General features: G+C 40.1%; 3 protein-coding genes across 7 annotated transcripts; 1 reads left to right on the top strand and 2 right to left on the bottom strand.

Moving 5' to 3' along the window:
* Window positions 1–1,540: 1,540 nt before the first annotated feature.
* Window positions 1,541–10,993, bottom strand: nfe2l1b (nfe2 like bZIP transcription factor 1b). Of its 4 annotated transcripts, none has more exons than XM_084343176.1 (6): window positions 10,658–10,993; window positions 8,787–9,593; window positions 7,597–7,821; window positions 5,616–5,705; window positions 5,354–5,446; window positions 1,541–5,029 (listed from the first exon to the last, which is right to left on the bottom strand). In XM_084343176.1, exons 2-6 carry the CDS (start codon window positions 9,342–9,344, stop codon window positions 3,650–3,652), a joined length of 2,346 nt encoding a protein of 781 aa, XP_084199302.1. In that variant the 5' UTR covers window positions 9,345–9,593; window positions 10,658–10,993; the 3' UTR covers window positions 1,541–3,649. The 4 variants fall into 4 exon arrangements, with proteins under 4 accessions (XP_084199302.1, XP_084199299.1, XP_084199300.1 ...); XM_084343173.1 differs by having other exon boundaries at window positions 5,354–5,509; window positions 10,658–10,991; XM_084343174.1 differs by having other exon boundaries at window positions 5,354–5,509; window positions 10,662–10,991.
* Window positions 10,994–11,704: 711 nt separating this feature from the next.
* Window positions 11,705–17,833, bottom strand: cdk5rap3 (CDK5 regulatory subunit associated protein 3). Of its 2 annotated transcripts, none has more exons than XM_084343177.1 (14): window positions 17,699–17,833; window positions 17,356–17,404; window positions 17,056–17,187; window positions 16,280–16,380; window positions 16,070–16,118; window positions 15,569–15,747; window positions 15,299–15,435; window positions 14,938–15,082; window positions 14,476–14,577; window positions 14,235–14,310; window positions 14,066–14,154; window positions 12,390–12,595; window positions 12,087–12,258; window positions 11,705–11,839 (listed from the first exon to the last, which is right to left on the bottom strand). In XM_084343177.1, the coding sequence occupies exons 1-14, from the start codon at window positions 17,702–17,704 to the stop codon at window positions 11,774–11,776; spliced, it is 1,509 nt and encodes a 502-aa protein (XP_084199303.1). In that variant the 5' UTR covers window positions 17,705–17,833; the 3' UTR covers window positions 11,705–11,773. The 2 variants fall into 2 exon arrangements, with proteins under 2 accessions (XP_084199303.1, XP_084199304.1); XM_084343178.1 differs by having other exon boundaries at window positions 17,356–17,401.
* Window positions 17,834–19,705: 1,872 nt separating this feature from the next.
* On the top strand, window positions 19,706–25,731 carry prr15lb (proline rich 15 like b). The gene is made up of 2 exons (XM_084341573.1): window positions 19,706–19,823; window positions 24,828–25,731. The coding sequence occupies exon 2, from the start codon at window positions 24,855–24,857 to the stop codon at window positions 25,191–25,193; it is 339 nt and encodes a 112-aa protein (XP_084197699.1). The 5' UTR covers window positions 19,706–19,823; window positions 24,828–24,854; the 3' UTR covers window positions 25,194–25,731.
* Window positions 25,732–26,283: the final 552 nt, after the last annotated feature.

The raw sequence follows: 26,283 nt of genomic DNA, 5'->3' as shown, positions 1-26,283 counted from the left end.
AAAAGATATGCCAACTCTTATCGAGATGGACCACTGGTAGATGCAAAAATACAATGCCTTTCAAAATGTGTACATCTACTGGGCAAAATTAGAAAACATTTTAGTAATTTTAACAGTTTGTGTTGCATCCACATAGTTAATTGGCAGAAAGTTTCTTTTGGGCTTCGTATTTCTCAATAATACATATATTTCTACATTTATGTACATACTATGGGTTGACAGATTACCCGCCAGGATGATTATGGTATCGCATATTCAGCTTTTTTTCAGCAAGTTTTTCTTTTGTTTAGTTTTTTTAAATCTGGTTGCCAATAAAATAATTTATGTAATCTGAAAATTAACTGAAGTTAATCAAATAAATGTAGTGGAGTGGAAATATGAAGTAGCAGAAAATGGAAATACTTGGGTAAAGTACATGTACCTCAAAATTGTACTTGAGTACTCACAGTACTTAAATACATTACTGAGACAGATGGTCTCATCCCCAGATCGTCAAATACTGATGCGTCAGTATTATGGGTGACCTGAGGATGAGACTCAACAATCAACTATTACTCTCCAGGAAGTTACATTCTGTCGCTTTAAGTCTGGTTTAGCGTCTCATTTATGGCCAATAATATATTGTAAAGCCTTTATCTGCCGATACCACTGACATACTGATATTATTGAGCATCCCTGCTGTAAAACACCTGAAAACAGTGATAGCGAGTCCAAAGTGATAGTCAACAGTCAGAAAACTAAAAATATTCACTTTGCTCATATGCAAATTCTCACATTTAAACCTGTGACCATCAAATGTCAACAGAATTGGCAATTCTTGTGTTCACTGGCCAATACTGGAACCCATCAGCTATTGACAGAAGATGATTTAACCTCTTGGGGCAACGGCCGGTGTTTTGGGGTTTCAGGTGTCGCCTGCAGATATCCGGATAATGAAAACCAAATATCCGCACGGCTTGATTAGAGTTTGATTAGCAATTTACGAAGCAAGACACCACATTTCAGCCAATCTCTACAAATACCTACCTGCATATTAATGTAGACACATTTTTTAAAAGCTAATACAAAGTTTAGTTATTAGACGATACCTGATGGGTTCCCAAAGTGCGTTCCACCTCCTCTGTTCTCCGAATCAACTGTTGATCTGCACGCAAACAGAGCCGACTCAAATGTGATTACTCGGTATACAAACAGAAACCAGACTGCTTCTGAACCGGAATCTTCACCCTTTAAATTCTGCAGTCACATGCAGATATCCGAGTGTAGAGATTATGGATCAGCAATTGATTTGATTTGTTGCAGCTCAATTCCTCACTTTTGGTTAATGACCCTGGAGCCCTCTCTTTCTAAAAAGCAGATTTTGTTGGGATAATCTTGTGAATGAAAACCTTGAATCGCCCAAAAAGCTGAAACGCGGACTGACGTAAAACTTAAAAATCACAAGTTTTATGTTATCTAAGTAAATTACAAAACCTCCTTTTTGGACCAAGCCCACATATAAACATAGCATTCATGACACCTAGAACACACGAGTCACAGGTGAAAATAAAAACACTTTATTAATCAATAAAAACAATTCTTGATTGCCAGCAAATATCTCAAAACAGAGGGAACTACATCCAAACTCAAAGCAGAGGGTGAGACTGTTATGGAGACATTTGACAAACTACAGAAATCGTGACGAACACAAACATGAAAATATTTACAGAACGAGACGGACAAAAAAGTGCACTAAGTAGTAGCCGTACTAAATAGTTGGTGTCGCAGTGGGTTACACTGAAGTGAATGTTAACCAGAGTTTCATGCCTGAATATCACATTTAATGAGGACGTTTCTCCTTTCAGAACTTATTTTTTGGACATCATCTTAATGTTGCGACTTCTGTTCAGCCTCTTGTAAATATTCTAGCCTAACTGCTATCTCAGCTGCAACAATAGACCTATTTTTATCTTTTTTTAAAAGAGGGTGATGTAACATGTACTGACAAAACCTCATTCAAATAGACAAGTAATAGCACTTCTACTTTGAGAACGTTTTTCCTTCAGTTCTCAAAACATTTAAAGTGAATTTCATGAGAAATAAAGGCATTCAAATCAAAGTGGCCACAACACACATCGTCAGGTCACACATTCAGATAACTTTTTTCTTCATCTCATTTAACAGCTTGGCTCACTTTGTTATCAACACAAAAACTTAAAAACATAATATTTAAGCCAACACCTCGGCTTTACAGCAGTTAAAAATTTGCCTCCAGTGGCTTTCAGTTGGGTAAAGTTGGCAAATAAGTTACTTAAAAGGGATCTCGCTACACCTCAGTGACAATGAGCCTGTTTTAGGTTAAAACAAGGCATCCAAGAGGAAAAAGAAACCAGAAATAATCAATAACCGATCTGTGACCGCCTGGAGTTGGTAGTCATCACACAGAACTCTCTGCAGCTCCTGGCCCGTCACAGTATCTTGAATTCCTCTTATGATTACAGGCTCTGCGTGAAGTTTTCAACTTAACAAAAAAGGTGTAGACTTTTACATAAAGCTGATGTGGCTAGACCTATAACCTTGCTTATACTACAGATTATGAACAGTTAATAAGAGCCTTCCTAAACGCAGCTCCCGTATTTAAACCTGCAGCGAAGGAATAGCGACAGACACGGCAAAATGCATATAGCCAAGCCTTTTAAAGACAAATTACAGTGCTATGTATAATTTATAAGGAAGTTGATACATTTAGCAATGCAGTGCGCCTCCTCCCTAAAACATCCATCTGCCCCTTTTGCAGGACTTCGCCTCCAGGCCTCTTTTAGCAGTGGCCAGCCCAGGGAACACTCCGCCTCTGACTCCTTCTTGTCTCAACATCCTCCCTCCACGCATCAAACCCAATCTCTCTAGAGCCTTCTAAACTTAGATGCAACCGACAAACTGACTCAAAAACTGGAATTTGCGATACAAACCTACAGAATTAGAGTGCAGTGTTTGAGCATTTAAGATGTATTCGGATCAAGTGATGTGCACCATACAACCTTTGGTTAGTATAGGTGTTAATAGCATCCTAAAATGATGGACTTTCCTTTAACCTTTGGTATCTAAACTCTCGCGACCATAGATGCTGCTCCTTGCCTGAAGATTTGCAACTTAAAAGCCTCAGTGACTATGAAAATCACTAAAGGTCTCCAGGGTGGGATGTGATCTGATAGTCCTTCAAAACCTTCCGTGCATAGGTACTCCAACCATCCTCGTTGACAGTGTTCTTTTCCTCCCGCTTTTCTCAATACCAGTCCCTCGTTTCACCCTACAAATCTTCTCCGTCCTCGGTGGTTTGGTGCAAAAGGATCGAGAGCCGCTAAAATTCTTCTAATAGCTCAATTTATGTCCTTTTATATCCCTCCTCTCCTTGCTTATCGTTTCCCCCCGTCTAAATAATGAAATATCAGTACTCAAACGAAGAGCTACTTCTGCTTCAAAGTTGTTTCCAGGAAAATAATGTAGGAACAGAATGAAAAGGGAGAAACTAATGCAGGAAGAGTAGTCAACAATGCCATTTTTCTACTCACCAGAATCTTCTTAAAGGAAAAAAGGACATCTCTCTTGCATCTGCAGAAATCTTTCTTACTGATTTAGCAAAGTTATAGAATAAACAGCAGTTTGCCACCCCTCACTTCTTTTTGTCTTTTTGTTTTTTCTCGGGCTTACGGTTCTGCTCTGCAGTTGTCACGCCGCGGGGCATGATCAGCACGCTGCCATCAGCGCTGTACTGGAGCGAGTACTCGCTGGGAGGATAGGGCCGGCCCTCCTCGTCCCGTAGCTGAGTGAACACCTCCTGGTACAGACTTTGCATCTTCTGCTTCATCTGCCGGAGGGAACGAATGCACTCCATCTTCTCCTTCAGCAGACGGGCCTTGTCACGCCTCAGGTCTTGGACGCCCTGCTCCAGGTTTATGATGGTGTCTAGCTTGCGTTTGCGGCAGTTCTGGGCTGCCATCTTGTTCTTGCCGCGCCTGCGGATGTCGCGGATGAGGGCTAGCTGCGCTTCACTCAGGTGGTGCTTGGCCAGAAGCTCGTTGAACTCTTCAACAGGCAGGTTGATGATCTTTTCGTTGGAGAAGGGGATTTTCATGGCCCGGGCTCGGCGTTCATCGCGACTCGCGTGCTTGTCAAGCAAGTCCGGATGAGGCTGAAGCTTTGAGTGCTGTTTGTCGCGGACAGTCTTCTTCCCAGTCGAAATGGCAAGCTCTGGGTGCTCAGAGAATGCAGAGGAAAGTGGCAGGTTGTAAGTATGATTGTGGCTGATGCCATCCAGCTGAGGGAGGCCGTGGAACTGGGAGGGGTCCTGATAGCTCATACGGCAGAGCTTACTATACCCAGGCTGATAACCCCCAACAGCACCCTCCTCTGTCTCTACAGTGGCAACCTCAGAGTCAGTGCTGTACCCCACAGCCCCCTCCTCTGAGAAGGTGGCAGATGTAGAAGAGGAAGACGCTGCAGACGAGCAGGATGTCTCAGAGCTGCTTGGAGAGGCCGGGCTGGGGCTGGAGTCCAAGGAAAGACCAGAATCTGAGTCAAGCTCGTCCTCCAACTGGGAAGCTTGGGCCTGGCTGAAGCCCTCCTCCATGGCGAGGTCCAACAAACTGATCTCATCGAGCATGGACTCCTCCAGCAGGGTGCTGAATGGATCGGGCAGGATGGGTGTGGATGTTATGTTGTTACTAGTACTATTAATGGGTGGCGGAAGAAAGATCCCGGTCAGGTTAGTGACTCCGAACGTGGAGTTGATGTTGCTGGAGTTGCTGGAGGAGAGTCTGGGCATGGTGGTTCTTGGGGTGATGCTGACAGAGTCCAACTGGGGATTGAACATCTGGGGGAAGTCTTGGCTGCAGCTGGGGAGGGAGGCCTGGTGAAGGCTGACATCCTGGTTTACCGGTGTTGAGCCAGTAGAGATTTCAAAGTTTCCCGCATTGTTTGACTCAGGTGTCCCACTTGTGTCGTTCACACTGCTGGAGTTGGAGTGGAGTGAAGTGTTGTTCACTTCCATTGCCTATGAACAGAAAGATTTAGTTAGAGGAAATAAACATATTTCTCAGATTATAAAAGGCGCATTTTGTGGTAAATCATTAAGAGACAAAAGCTGTATCTTTCTATATATTTTATGGTTACATTGTTTCACACCTTGACACAGTAAAAAAGCTATTTTTCATGCTTCCACACATACTTTTGCCCTAAAATGGTACATTTATTGATCGAGTAGGACTTTTTCCAATACAGAAGTTTTTTTTTGGGACCTACCTCCTTCAGTTCCCAAATAGGACCAACAAATATATCTCATGGCTAACGAGTGATACATTTTAAAAAGGGAACATACCTGTAGCTCCATGATGGCCATGATATCTTGCCACTGCTGCTCCAGGTCTAACTGTGGCTCTGCTGGGGGCAGCTGTGGTGCCAGAGGAAGGCCCTGAGATGTAGAAGGAGATTCTTCATTGGAAACTATTTCCGGGGTTACAACAGGAGCTGGAAACTAATTGAAAATGTCGTACACACAAAGCGAAAACACTGTAACAACTTCACGGTAGTATATATTGTGCTTTACAAGACTCCATGCAAAACAAAACATTTTATGTTACCTCAGATTCTTCTCCAAAAGGGAAAGTGGCCTCCAACAGCCTCAAGCATTCTTGTAGAGACAGTGAAGTCTGTGAGCCGATACCTGGGAGCTGGGTAACAACAAAAAGAAGATACCAATAAAGTCAGAAGTACTGATTCTTTCAGGGTTACTTTGTGCTCACACTGACTTTTTACAAACAAACATAGCGCTGCAAACATGAGGTCATATTGAATGACAGGTAAGTGATTGGACAGTGTCCTGTCCTGCCATGCTCTTAGCCAGAAATAACGATGAAGAGACAAAAAAATAGAAGTTTTTTATAGCATAGTATTGTGGGAGGACAGTTAACCGAGTGTTCACTGCGTTTGACTCACTTTTTATTGAGGATCTGCTAAAATACGGAGTAGGACAAAGAAGCTCAACACACCTCTGTCTGAACTCTTTTTTTAGATTCTGACTGATCGAGAAAGATCCCTACACTTAGATGATTATGTTCATATTGTTGCCATGGTCACAATATGACCTTGCAGAAACAGGCTATCCATGAATTTTCCTGGGGAGGTTACTGGGTCAACGATTATGGATGATACTTCCGGGGCTCAACAGAACTAACATAGGTAAAGTATCATAACAACTGACACACCGGCAGCACTTTCAAGGCTTTAAAAGTGCTGTATTCACCCGATAAAGTCACTAGTCTATAGGATTAGCATCCTGTTGCCATAGAAAAAGCTGGTTCTGGTTAAGCGGCAGGACCAATGTAAGTGGTGCCCATAATTCACCCAAGTACCATGGGGGCAAGGAACAAGGAAAGTATATTATTTATACAGATCAGCAGATCGCTCTCTTAACAGTTCGTACTATCTGCAGATGGACCTCTTGGTTTAAGTGCTTTGAATTCAAGCTTAAATAATATGTCACACAGTCCTGTGGTTTCACACCACAAACAAACCACACAAGAGTCCACCTGGAAGCTAAACGACGGCACCAACCGCAGCAAACTGAGACACCCTTCAAGGAGAAGTGTGCTCGTTTGAGCTGCAATCAAAAGAATATTAGTTGCCAACTACTCTGATGATCAATAATATTTGCTGGCTCCAGCTTCTTAAATGTGAGGATTTGCTGCTTTTCTTCGTCATTTGTGACAACAAATGAAGAGTCTTTGGGTTTTGGACTGGTGGTTGTACAAAAGAAGCAAAGCGAAGACGTCTCTTTGGGCTCTGGGAGATTGTGATGAGAATTTTTTCGCATTTTTTTTTCACATTTTACGGACTAAATGATTCAGTTAGCGATAAGAAAACGACAATGAAAATAATCTTTAGTCGCAGCTTTAGTGCTGGTGCTGTTGTTCAGGCCGTTTGATTGAATGCTTTCACACCAGCCCAGACCAACTGTACAAAACTGTACAGCAGTTTCTTGTTTTGGCCTACTTAATGCTCGGCTCATCAAGACAGGCCATTCTTTTTAATACAATATGAAAACGAGACCATCATTTATAGCTTTGGTTATCAGTTTAGGTTCTTTCATCAAAACATCACAGATGGCAGCACTGGATGTTTTTTTACGAGGATTACTTTTTGGGCTAACAATTCTGAAGGGCCACTGATCAACATTAAAATTCTCTTGAATGATGAACCCTAAAATAAATATATTTCAATAGTATTTGAATAAAATGAATATGAACACAACTCACAGCTCTCCCTCCACTGTCTGAGACTTAACTCATTGACTTGTGTGACTGAACAATTAGATGAAACTCTTAAATTCAAACTGGGCAATTTCACAAATGAACTCAATTATTCAACCCACAATGGTGAATAGACTGACTGGAAATGTCTCCACATGAATAAAAACTCATATTCAGCAGACAAAAATTATCTTTCATCACCAGTGTGCAGCTCCCAAGTCTCTATTTTCTTTTATGTGCTGTGAGACAGTTAAATGTACCACCTCCCACTGGATGAAAGACAAGGATGTAGAGATCCATTTAGTCGACCAACCTGCTCTGGAATACTCTCTCCTGTCTCGCCGTCCACTGGCTGAGCTGCCCCTTGTAAGTTTACTCCATTTCTCCAGCTCTCTTGTTCCTCATTTCCGTCTTTGTTTTCATGTGGGTTGGGCTTCTCCTCCTCACTCTCCTTCTGACGGTTGCTGTAGTTGAACACTTCTCTTCCTGCACCAAGGTCGATGTCCTGTCGCCATAGGATGTCAATCAAGTCAATGTCCTGGGGAAACATATAGTAACCATTGAAAAATGGTACTGTGCAGAGAGAAGTTATTTTAATAACAAGGTTTTGTGTAAGATTTCAGTGTATTGGAATCTAACTAGTAGTGTTGCAAATGAAACCCACTATGATTGAAATGATTTACTTATTTAATCACACAAAAGCTCATTTTGGGAGATCATGTAACAGAAATGCAGTCAGATGATGCATCCATGACATTAACATTTTGACATGGTGGTTCATGTGATTAGAAAGAAGTCTTGGTTCGATACAGGCCAACAATGACTTTTGTGTCACCCCTAGGTCCAATGCATCAATATGGCCATTATGTGCAAGTTGCCTCATAGTAAAAAAAAACACTAATCATACACATAAATGTTGTTGAAATGTATAAAAGTAAATCTAAAAAAGTAACATTGAAAAGAGCAAATTAAAGTGGAAGACTGTTTTCAAGGTTGGACTCTCATGAACAACATAAAATGAGACCAGACACACAGCTGTAGTGAATGTGACTCAACTGGTTTGACTAAAAATATCTGACATCTGATTAAAGGCCAGGTCTGTGGACAATGAATGACACTGGTAAACCCATCTAAACTAATTTCGGAGTACAGAACACTTGGTGTGTTTTCCCCCAAATATTTATGAAACTGATACCAACTCCTTTTATAGCTAAATATATGTTGAGCAGTTGTTAATAATGTATTTATGCTCATATCTGTGGCTTATGATGATTGCTACTTGGAAAAACCGTTTACCACTAAATGAGGCCACTCCAAACATGTTCATCCAATCTAACATTTAATATCTCGACTGTTGGGTTTACAATACATGATTAAATCCTGCTTGTCCCCGAGTGAATGTGGTGACAACAAAGCAACTGTCAAAAGGAGGTGTCTGTCCCCTCCTCTTGACAGATGTTGCCCAGGTGTTAGCAGAGCGAAGGTAGAAACAAGTTGCAGTACCTCTTTGGTGAGGTCGTCATTGCCATCCCTGCTGCCCTGCTCCTGGTTGCCCTCTGGGGCCACAGCTCCGAGGCTGCTGTCCGCTGCGTTCAGGTTGTATGTGGATTCAGGTGCTCCACTACCTCCCCTCATGGCCGGGGTAGCGTCAGGGTTGTTAACGTCCTCTAGGCCGGCCCCATTGTCCAGGGTGATGCTGGGGCTGGACTGGCTGCTGGTGGACACCACAGTCTCAGAGTCACGATGCACTAGCCAGGTGTTGAGCTCGGTACTGGGCACGGAGAGGCGATCCAGCTGGCGCACCTGGTTCAGCAGCCGTCTAGTGGTGAAGAAATGGTCGAGGTCCACACTCTTTGGATGGATGCCATAGCCGTCCAGCGTGTTGCGCAGGTTGTGAAACTGTGTCTGGGTGTAGGCTGAGCTAGGGCCCAGGATGATCTCTCTCAGTGGGGGCAGGTGATTGCTTAGATAGGTGTCAAGGTCCACCCGCACCCCAATGAGACTCAGAAGGATGGTGAACTGAATCAGGCCCTCTGTGAAGTACTTTTTCAGGTAAAGCATTTCTTTACAAAGGAACAAAAGGTGAAAGTAAAAAATAAAAACAAAAACGGGGCCAACTACCTTGGATCAATACTTCTGTACTTGTATACATGAACGTAAAAAGTGGTTAAGGATAGTGAGGGGAAAGGGTCTTCAACAGGATTCTATATGTTTAAAAGGCATGTAAGATCCAAGATGGGGTGTCCACTCTGAGAGAGTCCAGTTTGTGCTCACAGCTTTGTTCTTCATAGGTTTCTCATCTTCCCATTCCTGACAAAAGTGAGAAATAACATTTTAAAGCTCTGCTGCGAACTACATTAGTTCAACATTATAATATCACTGCTTTCAGCCCTGAGACATGCAAGTCTTACCTACCTACATTTGCATTAAGCACATGTTAATGGAAAAAAAAAAAAAAAAAAAAAAAAAATCAGGACTTGCTAGCCCACTGCAACCACTCCATCCTCCCAAGACTAGAGAAGTGATGTCGGCTCGCACCGCGTAGAACCCTTTCGTTCTTGGATATTCAGCAGACCAGAGATGATGAACACAGAGCTTTAAGCATCACCCCACCCTTGACAGGACAACTACTTCTTGTGGGGGTTGCTGAAGGTGAATGAGAGAGTCGAGAAGGCTCGCTGGGCTGGCTAGCACACGCACCAACGACAACGTTAGGTGGCAGGCAGGGTCCCTCCCTCCTCTTGCACAGCTGCGCCTATCTTCGTCCTTATGACGTTAGCCGTTAGCTACCTTGTGTTTTGAGACCCGCCTAATGCTATTACACCGTTTTACACCTTTTATTACATATAGCAAAGTAGCACCGATATGACGTTTCGCCTCATTAGCTCGTTCGCTTGCATCTCTGTTGACACCAAAAAGTGACAGGTACCTCTATTTGTATTTTAAGACTACCTACTTCCGCTGTGGCTAGCATCACACAATCTCCCTAGCAACAAGTGGTGAAAATATGATTGACAGATTCTTCAGCCTATCACAAGCCTCAAGCGCGGTTACGACATATGACTCCAGCAACCACCGGCCAATAGAAATAACGCGTGGGTGGGGTTTTAACAAAATGCTAAACTACTATTGGAACTCGGAGACTATATTATGCTAGCCTTGGATGCTAGTTTGCCGCTAACTATCTTAACCATCCAACTACTTTGAAAAGTAACTTGTCTTTAAAAAGAGCCACTACCGAATCCAGTCATTCACCCGTAATTACTACTTATTCATCCATGTGTCCGCAAACGTTAGCTTCTGACACGAATCACTGCAATCCATGTATCCGCTTACGCATTAGTTAATTGAAAACGTCTTGATTTAATACTTACTTACGCATGAAGGTTTCGCAACTGTGTCTTCATGCCCGAAAGTCCACTGCCGCCCGATATGAGTAATCACGTCCCGTTTCATTAAAAGTTCCCCAGTGCTGAGCGATATAGCATTCTCCAGCCTTTCCTCATTGAATGGCCCACCATGACTTGCAAAATTGCTAGCTGGCCTGGCTAGCCTAGCAGCAGCGCTTGACACCAAAACACGCTTTCACACAGAGCATGCGTAGAACATTCTAGTGGCAAGCTTTCATCAGCCGACTGAAAATTCCCCCACTGGTAATATCACACAGATTGTTCCCATAAAGTCACGTTTATTTAGATATTAACCGACAAGAAAGAGCTTATTTAAGACATTTTAGTCCAAAAAAACAAAACAAAAAACATCAATATTTGAAAAAATAAATTTAAAAAAATTAAATTGTATTTACTGATTTCTGTTATTCTAGGAGAAAACTGGAGGATTATTTTCAAACAAATCCTCCCAAAGAATGTAAACTGTGAGAAAGCACTTTAATTTACTTGTTTTATTTTGTAGATCATTCATCCAACAGTGCAAGTTTTCCACATTTTTATTTATTCATCTCTAAACTTAGAAATGACATAGTCTCTTAAGATTACCATTAATAAGAAATGTGTTTGTCATCATTTACCACATTTAAGCAGGATAAGTATTCCTTCTATGCGCTTTATTTTTATCCACCCTTGCATAAAATAAAGTAAGGTAAACTGGCGATCCCCTTCTATTATTGACTAAATGATTGAATAAACTCAGGTTTTGTCCTGTGTTGTTATTTAACTCTGAGGAAAACATCGTCTGTTGCCACTTTAAGTAAAAAAAAAAAGATTATATCAAAAAAACCAAAATGATCTATGCAGTAAACACAAGGTTAACCAAGCATATAGTGGATGGATGTATTCATACATGGATAAACCAAAGTTTCGACAAAACACAAACACACATACATACCTTTCACACACATTTCTAAAATGTCAAATGCTTCGTACCCAATGTGAATCCAGAAAATGTAAAGAACACACGAGATCTAAAATTAAATACCACTTTTATTTCTCCAAGAAGATCATGACAAAATATTTTTAGTGATGTTAAGCTCACTATATATTAACCCCCATTACGTTGACAGGCCTTTTGTGGTATTTCTTTGAAATGTCAGCTTCAATCTGCAAAAACAAATAAAAATTAACAATCAGGATTACTGTCAATACTGTGCAATATACATTCCTTTCTAAGTACGCATATATCAACTGATATAATTTAAATCAAATATTACTTAAAATATGAAGCGTCCTATGTTTACAGTATTCCTCTATTAAGAGGGGAGAAGAATGCTATACAATCGTCTCTTTCAGTGAGCTGGACAGCTGCCAACCCTGTGAGCATAAATAAATTGAAATAGTAATTCAATACCAGTTTCTGGAGTTCCCGGGTGCGTCCTGCCAGCAGGTCAACACGAGGCTCCAGTCTGGACTGCTCCTCCAGGGCTTCCTGCCTTTTCTCAACCATTGTGGCACCCTTCAGAACCAGAATGTCCGCCTGCTTCATCTTCTGTCTCAACACTTCTGTCACACGTTCCACATACCTAAACAACACATTTCATACAAAAAATAATGATGATGTTGCTTCAGTTACATCAGATTCTGTGTATGAAATAGTCAGACCATTTCTGCTGACTGAAGTTGATACTACGAGGATCTGTTCTGGCAGCATTACCGTGGCGAGGCCTGGATCATAAACAGGTGCTGCATCCGAAGAGAGGTAAGCCGGCCCAGAAGGTCCTGCACCCCTGACAGCATCTTCCGAATATGTTCGCGGGTTTGGCCTTGGATGACAGAAGGGGCCAGCTGGAACTGGCTCATAGCGACCACGTTTCCCTCCTCTCCCATCTCACTCACGCGCTGGGTTAGGAACACTTCCAGCTGTACAAACACATGAAACCAGTGTCACTTGTTTGGGATAAATCTGACAGATGGTCTAATCTATCATCCAAACACTGTCCAATGAATGAAATGATACAGTCAACATGGTGGCTCTGCTTCAGCCAACTTTCAATCCCACATTTATTAATTTCCAAATGAAAAACTGTTTGACAACACAGCATTATAATTAAGGACTGTTGAGCTGCAGAGATTTTCTGACCTACAAATCTTGATCTCCGGATGTAAGAAAACATGTTTCTTTGATACAGACCCAAGAAATGTCACAGCATTTTGATTTCAAAAGAAAATTGTAATGCAAAAATGATCATTCCCACTAACTGTGAATCACTCAAAATTGCGATATCTGTCTAAATAATCACAACATGCTTTTTTGATCATACCACACAGCCCTACTGTCAACTTAAAAAGTAAACCAGTTAAAACAAATACTCTACATTTATTTTACTAATATTTGTGATACATCCACATAGTCTTGTTTTTTGGAGCAGCTGGTTTTGAATGTGCACATGTAAAAATCCTGATTGGTTAAACACAAAATGTTACAAAGCCTGCATTAACTGTTTTGGCCACTTGAGGGCGGTGGAAACAAGCTGAAAAAAACAATACTGTCATATCAATTTATAGGTTGATTTTGAGTCATGTTTGTGGCCACCCGACAAATGCAAGTCCAGTATTCACTCACAAGTAGTTTAGAGTGGCTTTTTAAAGCTTTTTGCCGAAAACAGCTGCCTATTGCGGCTGATGACGACGCTGTGAGAGCAATGACATTGAACCAAAATGGTAACATTTCGGGGTGTAAAACTGAAACAATGTGTTGAGATGAGATAAAGTTCCAAGTTCCAAACATAAGAAGCTATTTTTTCACAGATTTCATATTAATTAAAAAGAAATGATTAGAAATGATATGAAGATCAACAGAAAATTAATTAGCAACTATTTAGAAAGAAAGAAAAAAAACAGCTTTACTCGGTTCTAGCTTTGAAAATGGTAGAATTCGATGTTTGTCTGTGCTCTGTATCATTGCAAATTAAACATCTTTTTGGTCTGGTGGAACATAAACAAATAATCTGAAGACATCACCTGAAAAAATATGATAGTCATTTTCACTATCTTCTATTTTTTCTACATTAACAATGAACTTGTATCACGTTGCCGTTTTGTAAGACACAAGACAAATATAAACACAGTACTGTTAATTAAAATGTAAAATAGGAGAAAGTAACGCTAGTATACCCCTGTCACTTCTACTATAAGACAAAAACAAGATAAATGTGTTTTGGTTAATCATAATACTAAAATGATCCCTGGTTGCAGCCATGTTTATACTTTCTATCTCTTTGTTTGTTGAATGACTATAATAGCAGTTGTGACGACATTACCTCATACACAGAAGCCAAGATGAAGCACAGCCTCATAAGGGTTGTATGACAGTAAATGACTCGTCTTTACCTCCATGAGCTCATCGATGAACTGGCTGCGTGACTGAGAGTTCTCCAGTATACTTAAGGCGTCCTCACCCCTCGCCACACCCTCTGGACCTACAAGCAAACGGACATTTCAACAGCTGAGCATGTGAGATTTCAAGTGAATGGCAATTTATAAAAAGAAACGTAATTACAGTCTGTGCCCGCATCCACAATTTCAATTTCAATGGGAGACGCTTCACTGTCACCCCAGTCGATACCACCAGCATCCTGTTGAAGGAGACAGACGGAAGTTGGTGTGTTAGAGCAGTAATCCTCGACAGTTTCTGTGTGATGTTCTGATGAACTCAAGTACATCTTCATCAGCACCACCCGGCATGTTACAAATGTGTTCATGTGAATTGATTTCAGTTGTTGAAATGTCAGGTGTCTTACCTCAGAGCCCGGCTCCACACTGATGCCCCAGTCTATTCCACCCTCTACTGTGATGCCAGAAGTTGCATCCTGGGTACCTGTACCAAAGTCACCCCAGTCAATCTAAAGCAAGTTTCAGAAGACATAAACAAAGAAAAGTCAGTGGTGAGAAAAATCAGTAATGAATTGACACATTAATATAGCTATCTGACCTATTCTGACATTTGTTGAATATCTCACAGCAGCACGGAGCTGCCACGAGTCCTGAGGCTGTATTAGATAATTTCTCTCACTTGTGAATTTGTTTTGTAACCGTGATAACCTGAATTAAAAGCATTGAGCTGTAAAATAAAAATAAAGTGGATTTAATGAGAATTTATGAATAAAAAATAAACAAGAAAAAGTTGACCTGTGTGATTTTCCTCCAATCTATAGACTGGAGCTTTCCATTGCATTAAAAAATAAAGAGACAGTAAAACCAACCGTATCGTCTGTGACTGTATCAGGAGGAGCTTCTTCCACAACTGGCCTCTCAACAACTGTGGGGACTTTCCCCGTTCTCCACTCGTAAAATGTTGCGTTTCCTTTCTTCTGGGCAAATGTCAGCATGGGCAGGACTGGTTCAGACCTAAAAAATAACAAGATGTGAGCTCATGTGATAATAAGTGAAAATTTCCAATGTTTTTTATTTTTTTAAAAGAGCAGACAAAACGTTGCATTGTTGCTGTATTGCTGTTAGTTATGTGTATGTAAACTAAAAACATTGTGTTGGACTGAGAGGTTGTTACGTACAATAAAGTAGATAAAAGTAAACTAGCAGACTGTATTTTGATTATATACTCACCACTCACATACAAAGTTTGTGAAAGCAGTATAAAGTTGAATGTGCTCCTGTAACTTCACTGCATCCTTCCCGACCTCCTCAAGAACCGCTGGTAAGTCTTTGACCAGAGCCTGAAGCTCACGAGCCACATTTTCTCCCTGTCAGAGGAGAAAAAGTCAAGCAACAGGATGAGAGTCTGAACAAGCATCATGTCATTTCATAAAAGGCACATTTTGGAAATGATTTTGTGTTTTAAAGTTCTCCTGCAGAGGTGTATGTTCCTGTACTCACTGTGATGCCATACTGTTTGCAGGCAGCGTAGTAGCGTTCCCTCAGGTCTGCGGCTGAACTCTGGCACTCCACTTCCCGCCGGCTCAGCTCCTGTTGCAGCTGCTGGGCCTTGGCCAGCTGCTTCCTCAGAGCCGGACCTTCATAGCTCACATTGCGACTCAGCAGGCTGGCCACCTCCGCTGGGACCCACATAAAGATTTTGTTTTATTAAAGAATGCTATAAATGGAAGTATATAGTTTCTATAGCTGGATGTTAATACCCCTCATCCAATAAAAGTTCTCGAAAAAAAATACCCTCAACAGCAGCAACAAAATCTCATTTTTTAACAGTTTAGTAAAAGACAGCTTAAGACTTTCTGGTTTCCAGGAGAATGATAACAGATATTAGAACTACCATCAGTTTGAATAAAATACCTTTGGCATGCACAGATATTGTCATACTATGATAAAAATATAAATATGTAGGTATGTATAAGTTTCCTTTCTATTTAAATAACTCACCCAAATAGATATTATCTGCCTCGTAAAGGGACACAATCTCTTGCCAATCCTGTGACAAACAAAACAGAAAACATAATTCAAATCTCAATTTTAAGATAGTCTCAGTTTTTTTTTTGCAGAGAAACACACAGAAATCACCTAAGAGCGCTTTGTTTGTGACACAAATTATAAACTGACAGGGTGAGACAAAGTTTGTTTCAATCGTCTCACCTTCATCCTCTGAGATGAATATCTGCCAAAGATGTTCTTGGAGGAAGCCTCAGTTCCCCTCAGTATCTCCACTATCCTCAGGCAGTGGAAGTAGTGAATGTCTATCAATAAAAACAAACAAACAAAACAAGTTTGCAAATTTGCGAGCATTGAACGGTGGACAAGGGGGAGGACAGATAAATTCATTTGTGGACAGCAATTAGCAAACAAACTAACAACACAGGAATTAAGCTACATTACATAACTATACACATATTAATTCAGCTGATTCTGGGTGTTTATATTGCAACAAATACACCTTTATATTTAAGAATGACTTGAGTCACAGAGGTGAAAAAGGCTGAGTTTGTGGCAGCACTAAGTAGTAAGGGACCTAGCCCCAATTTGTGCTTCGAATATATTATCATTACATTCGAATCACAGAGCTAATGATTTGTTTTTCTGATCCTGGATGATGTTTAAAAAAAACCTAAAGACCATTTAACAACACTTACAGCTGTTTTTAACATAGTTCCTGAATCCTCAAAGACCCTATATACCATCTGGATAAAAATATATATTCCATGACACAAAAATGACATGAATGACTTATTGTAAAACCCAGAAAGTACCATAACTTTCTCATGTAGTGCAAATATCCAGTTGGTCAGAAGATTCTTAGAGGATTCTAGAAATACCTTCAAAACATTGGTTAATTGTTGTGTTTATCTTTCACATAAAATGGATCTCTGTGACATAAATGTAATGATAACACTCTGGGGCTATAAGGGACCTACAGGAGCCAGCGAGAAGCTGCTTGATCTCCTCGTTCTCTGGCATGTCCTGGATGGCAGCGTTGATCTTCTCTCTGATAACTTTTACTGCACTCTGCCATTTCAGATTACAGTGACGTCGATCCAGCAGCCAGTCTGTGGGCACAGAAAGATTCAACAACATTAATATCTGTGGATTTGGCATCATTTGATTCATCTGCTGCAGGCAACAGCTGGTTACAGTTCAGCTGGAGAAGAAACATTTAGTTCACAGTAACATATGGATTTAACAGCCCGTTTTTATAGTCGTGTCATTTGACTTACCCAAAAGTTTGCTGGTCTGTATGTCGATTGGAAGGTTTTGAATATTCTGCTGGAGTGAGAAAAACCGTCCAAACATGAGCAATTTACACTGTTTTCCTCCACTTTTGTTCCAGTAACTTGAACAGCGAGAAAATACTGAATTTTCTTCGCGACTTGTAACGTTAAACAACTTCAAAGAAAACAGAAACGAGTCTCAACAAAGAGGTCAAACTATTTTATTCAATAATCTTTGTGAAATGTTTATTTTTCAGTTAACTGGACTTTGACTGTGTGACAGCTAGCTAGCTAGTCGTTAGCTAGCAGGCTAATAAAACCGAGTCAGAGGGATTTTATTTCTTCTTACCTCCATTTTCTCGTCACCGCGTCAAAACGAAAACACTTCCAAGATTTTATGGCTTCATTTTATGTTTACTTAAAATGTTGTAATCCAGGTTTGTATTCACCATCCGCTTTTCACTGTTTATGACACGTTACGAGAAGGAGAGCCAATAGGAGGAGGCTATGTTACATGAGCGAGAAGGATTGACCAATGATACGTCACTATGCTGACAGCGGGCGCTGATTGGTGGGTGGTTTAGATCCTGACTTGCTGCAGAGTCAGAGTCCGTCGGTAGAGGGCGGTGTTGTCCTTTAACTGTCTGCAGGCTCTGACATGGGAATGAGTGGGTTTTAAGGCCTGTTATAAAAAAATATCTATTTACCTGTTTGGAACATATATATTTAAAGTTTCATGTCATAAAATGACATAAAATTGTAATTACAATCAATTGTTTGTTTAACAAAATGTAGCCCTTCTGTTTAGTTCCTTTAAGGGTCATTGTAACTGGTAATACTACTAGGCTGCTACAACAACTACTACTACTACTACTACTTGTGTTAATGACATAATACGTATACAGTTGTACTGTAGGTTAGTGGTTTCCAAGTGTCACAAGATCAATCTGAGGGGTCCTGAGATGATTATTTTGAGAAGAGACACACATCTCATCTGTTGGACTTTTCTTTTTGTGTGAAATATTAAATAATTGTACATATTTTGGCATTGAGAAGTTATTTAAATGAAACAAACTCAGAGTTTAGAGGAGAAATGTGTCTTTGGTGGACTTGCTAACAACTCATAGCTATTTGAAATGTGACAACAGGCTTTAGAACCTCTGGTATTATCTTGAAAATAAGCGCATCATATATTTATTGTTGTAAAATCTGTTGTCAGATGAATGTAGTGAAGGAAGAAGTATGATATGCTCCACAAGATTTTTGATATCAGGATTTATTACAATTATCTCTTCTGATATGTAGTTATGATCATTTTATATCATGAGTCTAAAGTATACTCTTAATCATGTCAACTGAATTAGTGAAGTTTTAAAATAAAACCCCTAAAATCTTTCAGTACATAAATCTAATTGCATCATTGCATTTCTTTTCTGGGGAAGGACCCCTATGCTCCTGACTACTAGTACTTCAAAAATGCACTTAAGCACATAAAATGTACGCAGTTACTTTCCATTTTATCAAATGGATTAATATAGATGTATTAAACTTTATACACAACACATTCTCCATGATTCAACCTGACATACATGGTGTCTTTAGAAACTTTCAGATCTCCATTAGAAAGTTCTTAGTGTTTGATTAATGACCGACCCACCAGCAGACGGCTACTTGCTAACAAGCTAAAGGGAACCTTTCTGTTTGTCATGTTCTTTGCATCAGTCCATACACAAATGTCTGAAAAACAAAAGAATAACACAACACTTTGGCAGCTGGACTGAAATGAAAATGGCTCCAACACTGCCATTACATCCCTGCATGTACAGCAGCTGCAGTCGTGCCTCTCAAGTGGCCTAATTTCACGTCATTTGAATGTTAACCAAACTTGCAAAGTAAGCATCCACTCACTGTCTGTGCTTTTACACAAGCCATGCAAAACATCAGGGACATTCACCTCCTTCAGGTGATCTTTCTCTCTGTCTGTCTGTCTGTCTCTCAGTGTTATGTAACAGGAACGAGGAACGCAAACTCTTTATTCTGCGTCCAAATTCCACATTAAAACAAGACCGAGGCTGATAAAAAGGGAATATATTGGCAGTCTGGAAAGCTGCTCGCTTCTCAAGTTGACATTAACTCTGATGTCAGTAATCTCGATGTGGACTGGGCCGGCCTGAAAACAAAACAAAAAAAAAAGGTCCCATCAAATCACATGGTTGCAACATTTACTCACTCGTGCACTTAGCTGGGCTGGCTTTAGGTGTGTGTGTGTGTTTGAGGAGGGTGTGTGCTGTAGAGTGGAGAGTACAGAGGGACAAGGTGAGAGGCAGAGGGAGAGAGAGAGATGCTGCACCTGTGCACGGTCACCTGAGAAGAAGAGTTAAAGAGAAAACAGAGAGGAGGTAAAGAATTTGTGAGCATGGCGGGACAGTTTCACATCTGAGAGGATCTCCTTCAACCGGCTCGTCTTCAACAAGGTAAAAAACACACATTTGTGCACCTTAAAGCTATTTTATGTCTCTGTTTTGCTGCAGAAGCTATTATTTGATGACAGAATGTACATTTGCCTAAACGTGCATCCAGTAAAAGCAGCCGATATGGTTGAAGTATTGGTTTGGTTTATTGACAACCATCCAATATACACATTGTCTTAAAAACAAATGCAACATATCAGACTTTGTCAGGCAAAGAATGATATGAACAGGACTTATTTCCTTCGTTGTCCTTGGTGTTTTCACTGTCCAACCATTAGCTGGAACATTTAGTCAATTAATTTGCAATTTCTTAACTTCGTTAACGTTCTAAAATGTGATCATTTGCTTATTTTTGTCATCTTACATTCTAGAGAAATTAATATTTTTGGGTTTTGGACTGTTTGGTGAACAGAACAAGACATTTAAAGATGTCATCTTGGGCTATAAGAGATTGTGGTGGACATTTCTATAGTATTTACTGATGTTTGATAGAAATAAAATAAATACTTGGATGGATTCATCAAAGTATCTGTGGTCGGAGCTAAAAGATGGAGACAGGCAGTCGGTGTCTTTAAACCTCTTAAACCCTGCTGGATTGGACGACTGATCCGTCGTTACAGCTGCAGGTTGTGTGGACAAACATTGTGCAAACCCACAGAAAATCATTTCAAATTTTAAAGAAGAGTCCAAATTTGACAGAAATATGAAATACGCCAGGTTGGACGGAGGGAAAACATATAAGATGACACACAAAACATAATTTTTTCTGACTGTAAAGCTAAGATAATGCTCCAAGAGGTTAAGAATTATTAGAAAAAAGGATCCAAAACGGCCTCAGGCTATTCCAGCTGATGTCACTGCTATGCTGTGTGATGTTTAAGCAGGTTACACTGTTTGAGTAAGAAAATGAAACCATCCTTAATTTCCAGACTTCCACAAACTAAGGAAGATGATACAGTATAGTATAGATTTTAAAGAAAATTCAGATTTCTTTGATTTCCACGTCCACAAAACAAACACTTAAACAAATTCTAGACACTTAAGCTGAAAAGAAAACATGTGGGCTCCTCATCAACTCTTTCAACTCTGCTGTTACGGGTCAACAGTGGAGCTGGCACAAGAGACGAAACCTGAGAATCTAATGAACCTGCGGCTCAATTATGAGGGCAGCGCAGTGCGCGGTGCCCTTGGAGCCTCCTCTCAAACATTGTGCTATTGAAAGGCTCTGCAGCTGGTTAGTGATTTCCAAAACGTGGCCACGGTTGTTCCCTTCCTGCTGTGATCTCTGAGGCTTTGCCGAGCAGCTCACCCACACATAACAGAATACATGGTAACTTATTAAAGAGAACTATGGAGGGCCTCCTTTATGTCAACAGGGCTTTTTGTCTCAAAGGTCACATCTAAGTCAAACACAGAATACTAAAAGAAATATGTGTGCATATTGTACCGCCGTGCTCTCTTATTTAACATGGTGTGAAAGTGCCGCTCGAGCCTTCTGAGGGACTTTGTTCTGCAGAAACTGATGGAAAGTCAACAACACTATGTTAATGCTCTGCACACATTTGTTACAGAGGAACCTGTCTTTTGTTGAAGACTAAACACGTGCATGCTGCTAAATTCAGCTGGAAAAGGAGGGGAATTCTTGGAAAAAATAAGAAACGAAGAAGTTCCTTAAAGAAGTTAAAGGAAAAGTTCACCCAAATATGAAAATTCAGTCATTATCTCCTCACCCCCTTACAGATGGAAAGTCAGGTGAAGTTTCATAGTCCACAAAACATTTCTGGAGCTTCACAGCAAAACAGCGCTGCAGCGTTCTCCTGAACAACTAAAGTAGATGAGGACTTTTGTTTAAACGTAAAAAAAACCAACTGAAAAAGAAAACATAAAATGGCTCCGTACAGTCTCCAGAAGCCCCAAGATCCCAAATTGATTTAAAAAGACGTTATTCACACACTCGACTGGGTTTGTGTTGGCTGCAACAAGCCATTAGATGTTTTTTTTTATGTTTTAAAACAAAGCCCCATTAGTTTCATCTGAGAATGCTGCAGCGCTGCTTTTGCTGTGAAGCTCCAGAAATGTTTTGCCGACTGAAAACCTCGAAACTTCACCCCCTTTAGTAGATAAGAGACTGAATTTTAATTTTTGGCTGAACCGTTCCTTTAATGCTCAGCCTCAGCAGCCACTGGAGAGCTCATAAAAGTTCATTTAGGTCAGAAACACTATCTGTTACCGCAGTGTGTGTAAACAACCAGGTCAGAAATAAGTGTGATTAAGCAACAAGGGGCCCAGAAGTAACACGAGGCTCAGACTGATGAAGCAGAGGGGCTCTGATGTAAAAAATGCTTAAATACCACTCAAACTCATCACAACATTAAATCAAAATTCCCCTCGATTGTTTCCCCCACTGTCTCTGCTGAAACTTGGCACAACTTATGCGTGCCAGGTGAGTCACACGACATGCCTCAGATAAGAGTAAGATGAGGGTTTCAGCTGAAGGGCATGGACTGTGTATTTGCATAGGTGCTCCATGGTGAGATGACCGCAACAAAGGAGGATTCGTGTGGGTAGCCTGTTTGCTTCCTGTCCAACCCTCATAAAGTAGAAATCACAGCCTTTGTGAAACTCGTAAACTTTGGTTTATAAGCTACGTTTTATTCACAAGCTATTTATATTTCAGAGCTTGAAGTTCATCCCGGTTTAAAATGCATTAATAAAAAAAAAATCAGCAAATGTAGGAAACACAATTTGGAAGAATTAAAGGAGCAATATGTCAGAATTTTAGTTTAAAACTTATAAAGTAGATTATGAAGTTAGCATGCTAACTCGCTAGCCCCAAGGATGGAAACCTCCTCCTTCCCGTGGTCCAAAGCTCCCGTGGTGTGAGCCTCCAGGCCTGGTAGAATCGAGTTCACTAATAGGAGCACTAGCTGCACTGCTAACTGAGCTAACTAGCTAATGGCAGCTATATTTATCAGCAGTTAGCAGTCACTCTGGTGATATGATGCCCCCTATTTGTTTGGAATATGAATTTGACAGTTTTTTGAGATCTGAAACAACAACAAACATCACAATTTTATGATATTACGTTACTTTTTCCATTTTGATATTGACATTTTGGGGGCATTTTTAAAAAAAGTAATTTCATTTATAATGATTTAACTGTTATTTAGGGGCAAGAAAAGCAGCAACTTCTCACATTTTTGGCATTTTTGCTTGAAAAATAACTGAAATGATGAATCGATCATCCAAATAGCTGGTGATTAATTCCTGATGGTGCTCCTGAAATGTCATAGTTGACCTTGGAATAAGTAGTTTGACAAAAAACAAAACAAATAAAATCTAATTACATAATTAAATAAATGATCTTAACTTCGAAGCAAACTCCTTTATTCGTTTAATTATGCTTTTTGTGCGTCCTAAGTCGTTAGGCCTGTTTACAAATTAGATAAACAGCATATCATAAACCTTTTTTATGACACTTGATCCAAGTGTCACATGTCATCACAGACTCAGCATTCATTCAATAAGGAAGTTATATTAGCAAAATGACCACCAGGAAACAGAGAATCACAAGAGCTGTGGGTAATAACTCTGTTTACATGCAGCCATAAAGCTTAATGCCTTCTTGGAGTCATAAACAGATTATCCAGAGGTGTTTGTGTCTGCTTCACTTTGCTGTTAGATAACAGACTCCTGGTTCAGCATTAAGACAAAGTGTGCTTCTTCATCAGTCGAAACCCTTTTTTTAACTGACTTCATATCAGATCACATGGGAGGGACAGAGGATACTCTTCAGATGCTCATTAATTTATCAGCAGTGTCAGGTGTCCTCCCACGTTAGGTGACACCTCGTACTCACAGAGTCCGTCCACAGTCAGTCTGCTGTCTGGAGATGGGTCGGACATGTGAAAAGGAGAATACAGCGTCATGTCTGTGGTGATCAATCATAAGAGAGCGATGTCACATTAAAAACATCATGTTCAGCTATAATCAATAAAATCTGCTGATTCCAATAATGACCCATAGTATATAGTATTCACTATATACGTACATGTAATTTTACTTTTATTTGTACTTTCAGGAAGTATGACATTTTGGTACTTTTCTGTACATCACTGAGGTACTTTACTTGAGTATTTCCATTTGATGTAACTTTATGCCTCTACTCCACTACATTTATTTGACAGCTGCTTGCTCTGAAGTTAACAAACAGTTCAGGACTTTGGGGAAGTCAGGATTTTAAAAACACTGAGGTCAAAAGTCCAAATTGGCCAAAACCCTGAATGTTTAACTAGCCACCACAAAAAGTCTGTGACACTTTCTGTATTATGTTATTTATTTATTTATGTATTGACACTGGAAATCATAGTTTGATTAAAACAATACTTTTCATTTTGAGGCCTTCAGATGAGTGGATATATTTTGCTCAGTTGTCATGGTGATGGTTCAGTTGGGGTTGTATAACCATTGTCTTTGTTTGGACACATTTTATGGTGTTTGACATGAGATTTCTTTGGTGTATTCATTTACAAGATTACAAGACGGTGACTGTGGAGTTTTTTTTTTTTATGTTCAGCCAATCAATATAAACTTTATTTAAATAGCACCTTTCAAACAAATCAGGACCAAAGCAGGATGATTCTGGTTGGGGGATCCCTCTCTTATTAGTTGAAATAGATATTTTTGGCCATAAAATCATTCCAATTTAAAGATAAATGGTTTAAAAAAGTAATTTGTGTGTGGCTGTAGAGTATAACCTCCTCCTCCTGCAGAGGAAATCACCTTGGTGTCCTCAGCTGTAGCTACATGTGACTTCAAGGAGGCAACTTGATCCCTTCAATAACATTTATTGTCCCATGTCTTAAGGAAATAGACATCTGAAGTGTGGAGCAATAAAGTTGCAAGCTGAGGAGGAACTTCCTCATTCTGCTGCTGAACGTTTAGTTTATCTTTATTATTTTAATGACAGGTGAATAAGAGTCCTAATTATGCATCTGTGCCCTTCAGGTCAGTCGTCCAGTCTCTGTTGGTGCCATGGCTGACCCAAGCTGGTGGAAGCTGACCTTCTCACGCAAGAAGAAATCTGAGCCTAAAGTCCTGTATGAGATCCCAGCAGAGTATGGCAGCAACACCGGACACAAAGAGCACTCGAGCAACAATGGCCCCCCTGCAGACCACTTGGACAGCCAGTTCAACGCCAGACTGGAGAAGATTGTAGATAAATCCGCTACCAAGGGCCGCCACGTCAAGGTGTCCCACTCTGGACGCTTCAAGGAGAAGAAGAAGGTCCGTGCCTCGCTGGCTGAGAACCCAAATCTGTTCGCAGAGAACAACCTCAGCGACGAGAACCATAAAAACAAGACTGACAAATAGCAGAATGCACGTACTTGATCACAAATGTGTCATACATCAGCGTCACACAGGCTGAAATATATACAAGCACAACCATGTGGCACTACATGTGCAGGCTGGATAAACACTCGTTACCAGGCACCACACCCAGGTAGATACTGGAACCAGTGGACTCACACTTAAACAAACAACTGGTATCAGCAGACAACCATTAAACAAAGTCCTGGAGACATTTCCCTTCTCCTTTCTCACTTTCTGTGCTCACACTGTTGTTATTTATCTTCAGAAATGACATGAAGAAAAAAAAAAAGTCACTCAAAACATCCTTCTGAATGAACATTATTGTAAATTAAGTTTTTATTTTTACTGTAATGGATGAAAAGTTTGGGAATTAAACTTCCTTTTTTATGTCTTAGTACACAATCAATTCACCGGTGAAAATGTTTATGACCAAAGCAAATAGAGGCTTCTTTTAACTTTGTAATCAATGTGTATAAAATATTGTTGATGGTAAATTAATAAAAATGCCGTTTGTATAATCTTTTCTGGAATCCTAAAGCAAAAAAAAAAAAAAAAAATGTAGTTTGTTTTTAATAAATGTTTCAAGATGAGTTAATATAAAAGAGTACGAGATGATGTCACAAATTATTTGAACATGTGGATCAATGATTTAAGAGTCTCTCTGAGCTAATCTTTCTTTTGGGTTACCGAGACAAGTGTGTTTTTTCACCTGAGCCTGTGTGTGCTGCTTTTGTTGACATGGAGATAGTAAGCAGACACTGACATCTGATACAGTGCGCCGTGCTTCTACATGTTGTAATATGGCATTATGTCAGCTCACACACTGAGAGCAGATACTGTACAGTTGGTTTTTAGTCATGCAAGAACTCTCCACTAATCAGCTGGTATGTAGCGGTGAGGATTCTTCTGTTACTCAAGGAAGTATAATCAGGAAAATGTACTTTAAATATTAAAAGTAAACATTCTCAATGCAGTAAAATGTCCCCTGTGACTTCTATAAAAATGAAATATAATTTTATTATGACTCATGCATTGATGTAATAGCAGGATTTAACTGTTGCAAGCTCCTCTGCTAGCGGGGTAACCAACA

Source organism: Pagrus pagrus, assembly GCF_965226575.1.
Source record: "Pagrus pagrus genome assembly, chromosome: 21".
In the NCBI taxonomy this organism is placed as follows: domain Eukaryota; kingdom Metazoa; phylum Chordata; class Actinopteri; order Spariformes; family Sparidae; genus Pagrus; species Pagrus pagrus.
This window is presented reverse-complemented; position numbering and strand designations above follow the sequence as displayed.

Bases quoted from the DNA above. Each gene is read 5' to 3' on its own strand.
- prr15lb (XM_084341573.1), top strand. From the start codon at position 24,855: ATGGCTGACCCAAGCTGGTGGAAGCTGACCTTCTCACGCAAGAAGAAA.
- nfe2l1b (XM_084343173.1), bottom strand. From the start codon at position 9,344: ATGCTTTACCTGAAAAAGTACTTCACAGAGGGCCTGATTCAGTTCACC. The intron at 5,706-7,596 runs GTTGGTCGACTA...GTTGTTACCCAG, and splicing joins GAGAGAGTATTCCAGAGCAG to CTCCCAGGTATCGGCTCACA. The intron at 5,510-5,615 runs GTAACATAAAAT...ATTTTCAATTAG, and splicing joins CTTTTGGAGAAGAATCTGAG to TTTCCAGCTCCTGTTGTAAC.
- cdk5rap3 (XM_084343177.1), bottom strand. The intron at 16,381-17,055 runs GTAGGTCCCTTA...TTTTATTGATAG, and splicing joins GCAGCTTCTCGCTGGCTCCT to ACATTCACTACTTCCACTGC. The intron at 15,436-15,568 runs GTGAGTACAGGA...CTCCTCTGACAG, and splicing joins GCAAACAGTATGGCATCACA to GGAGAAAATGTGGCTCGTGA.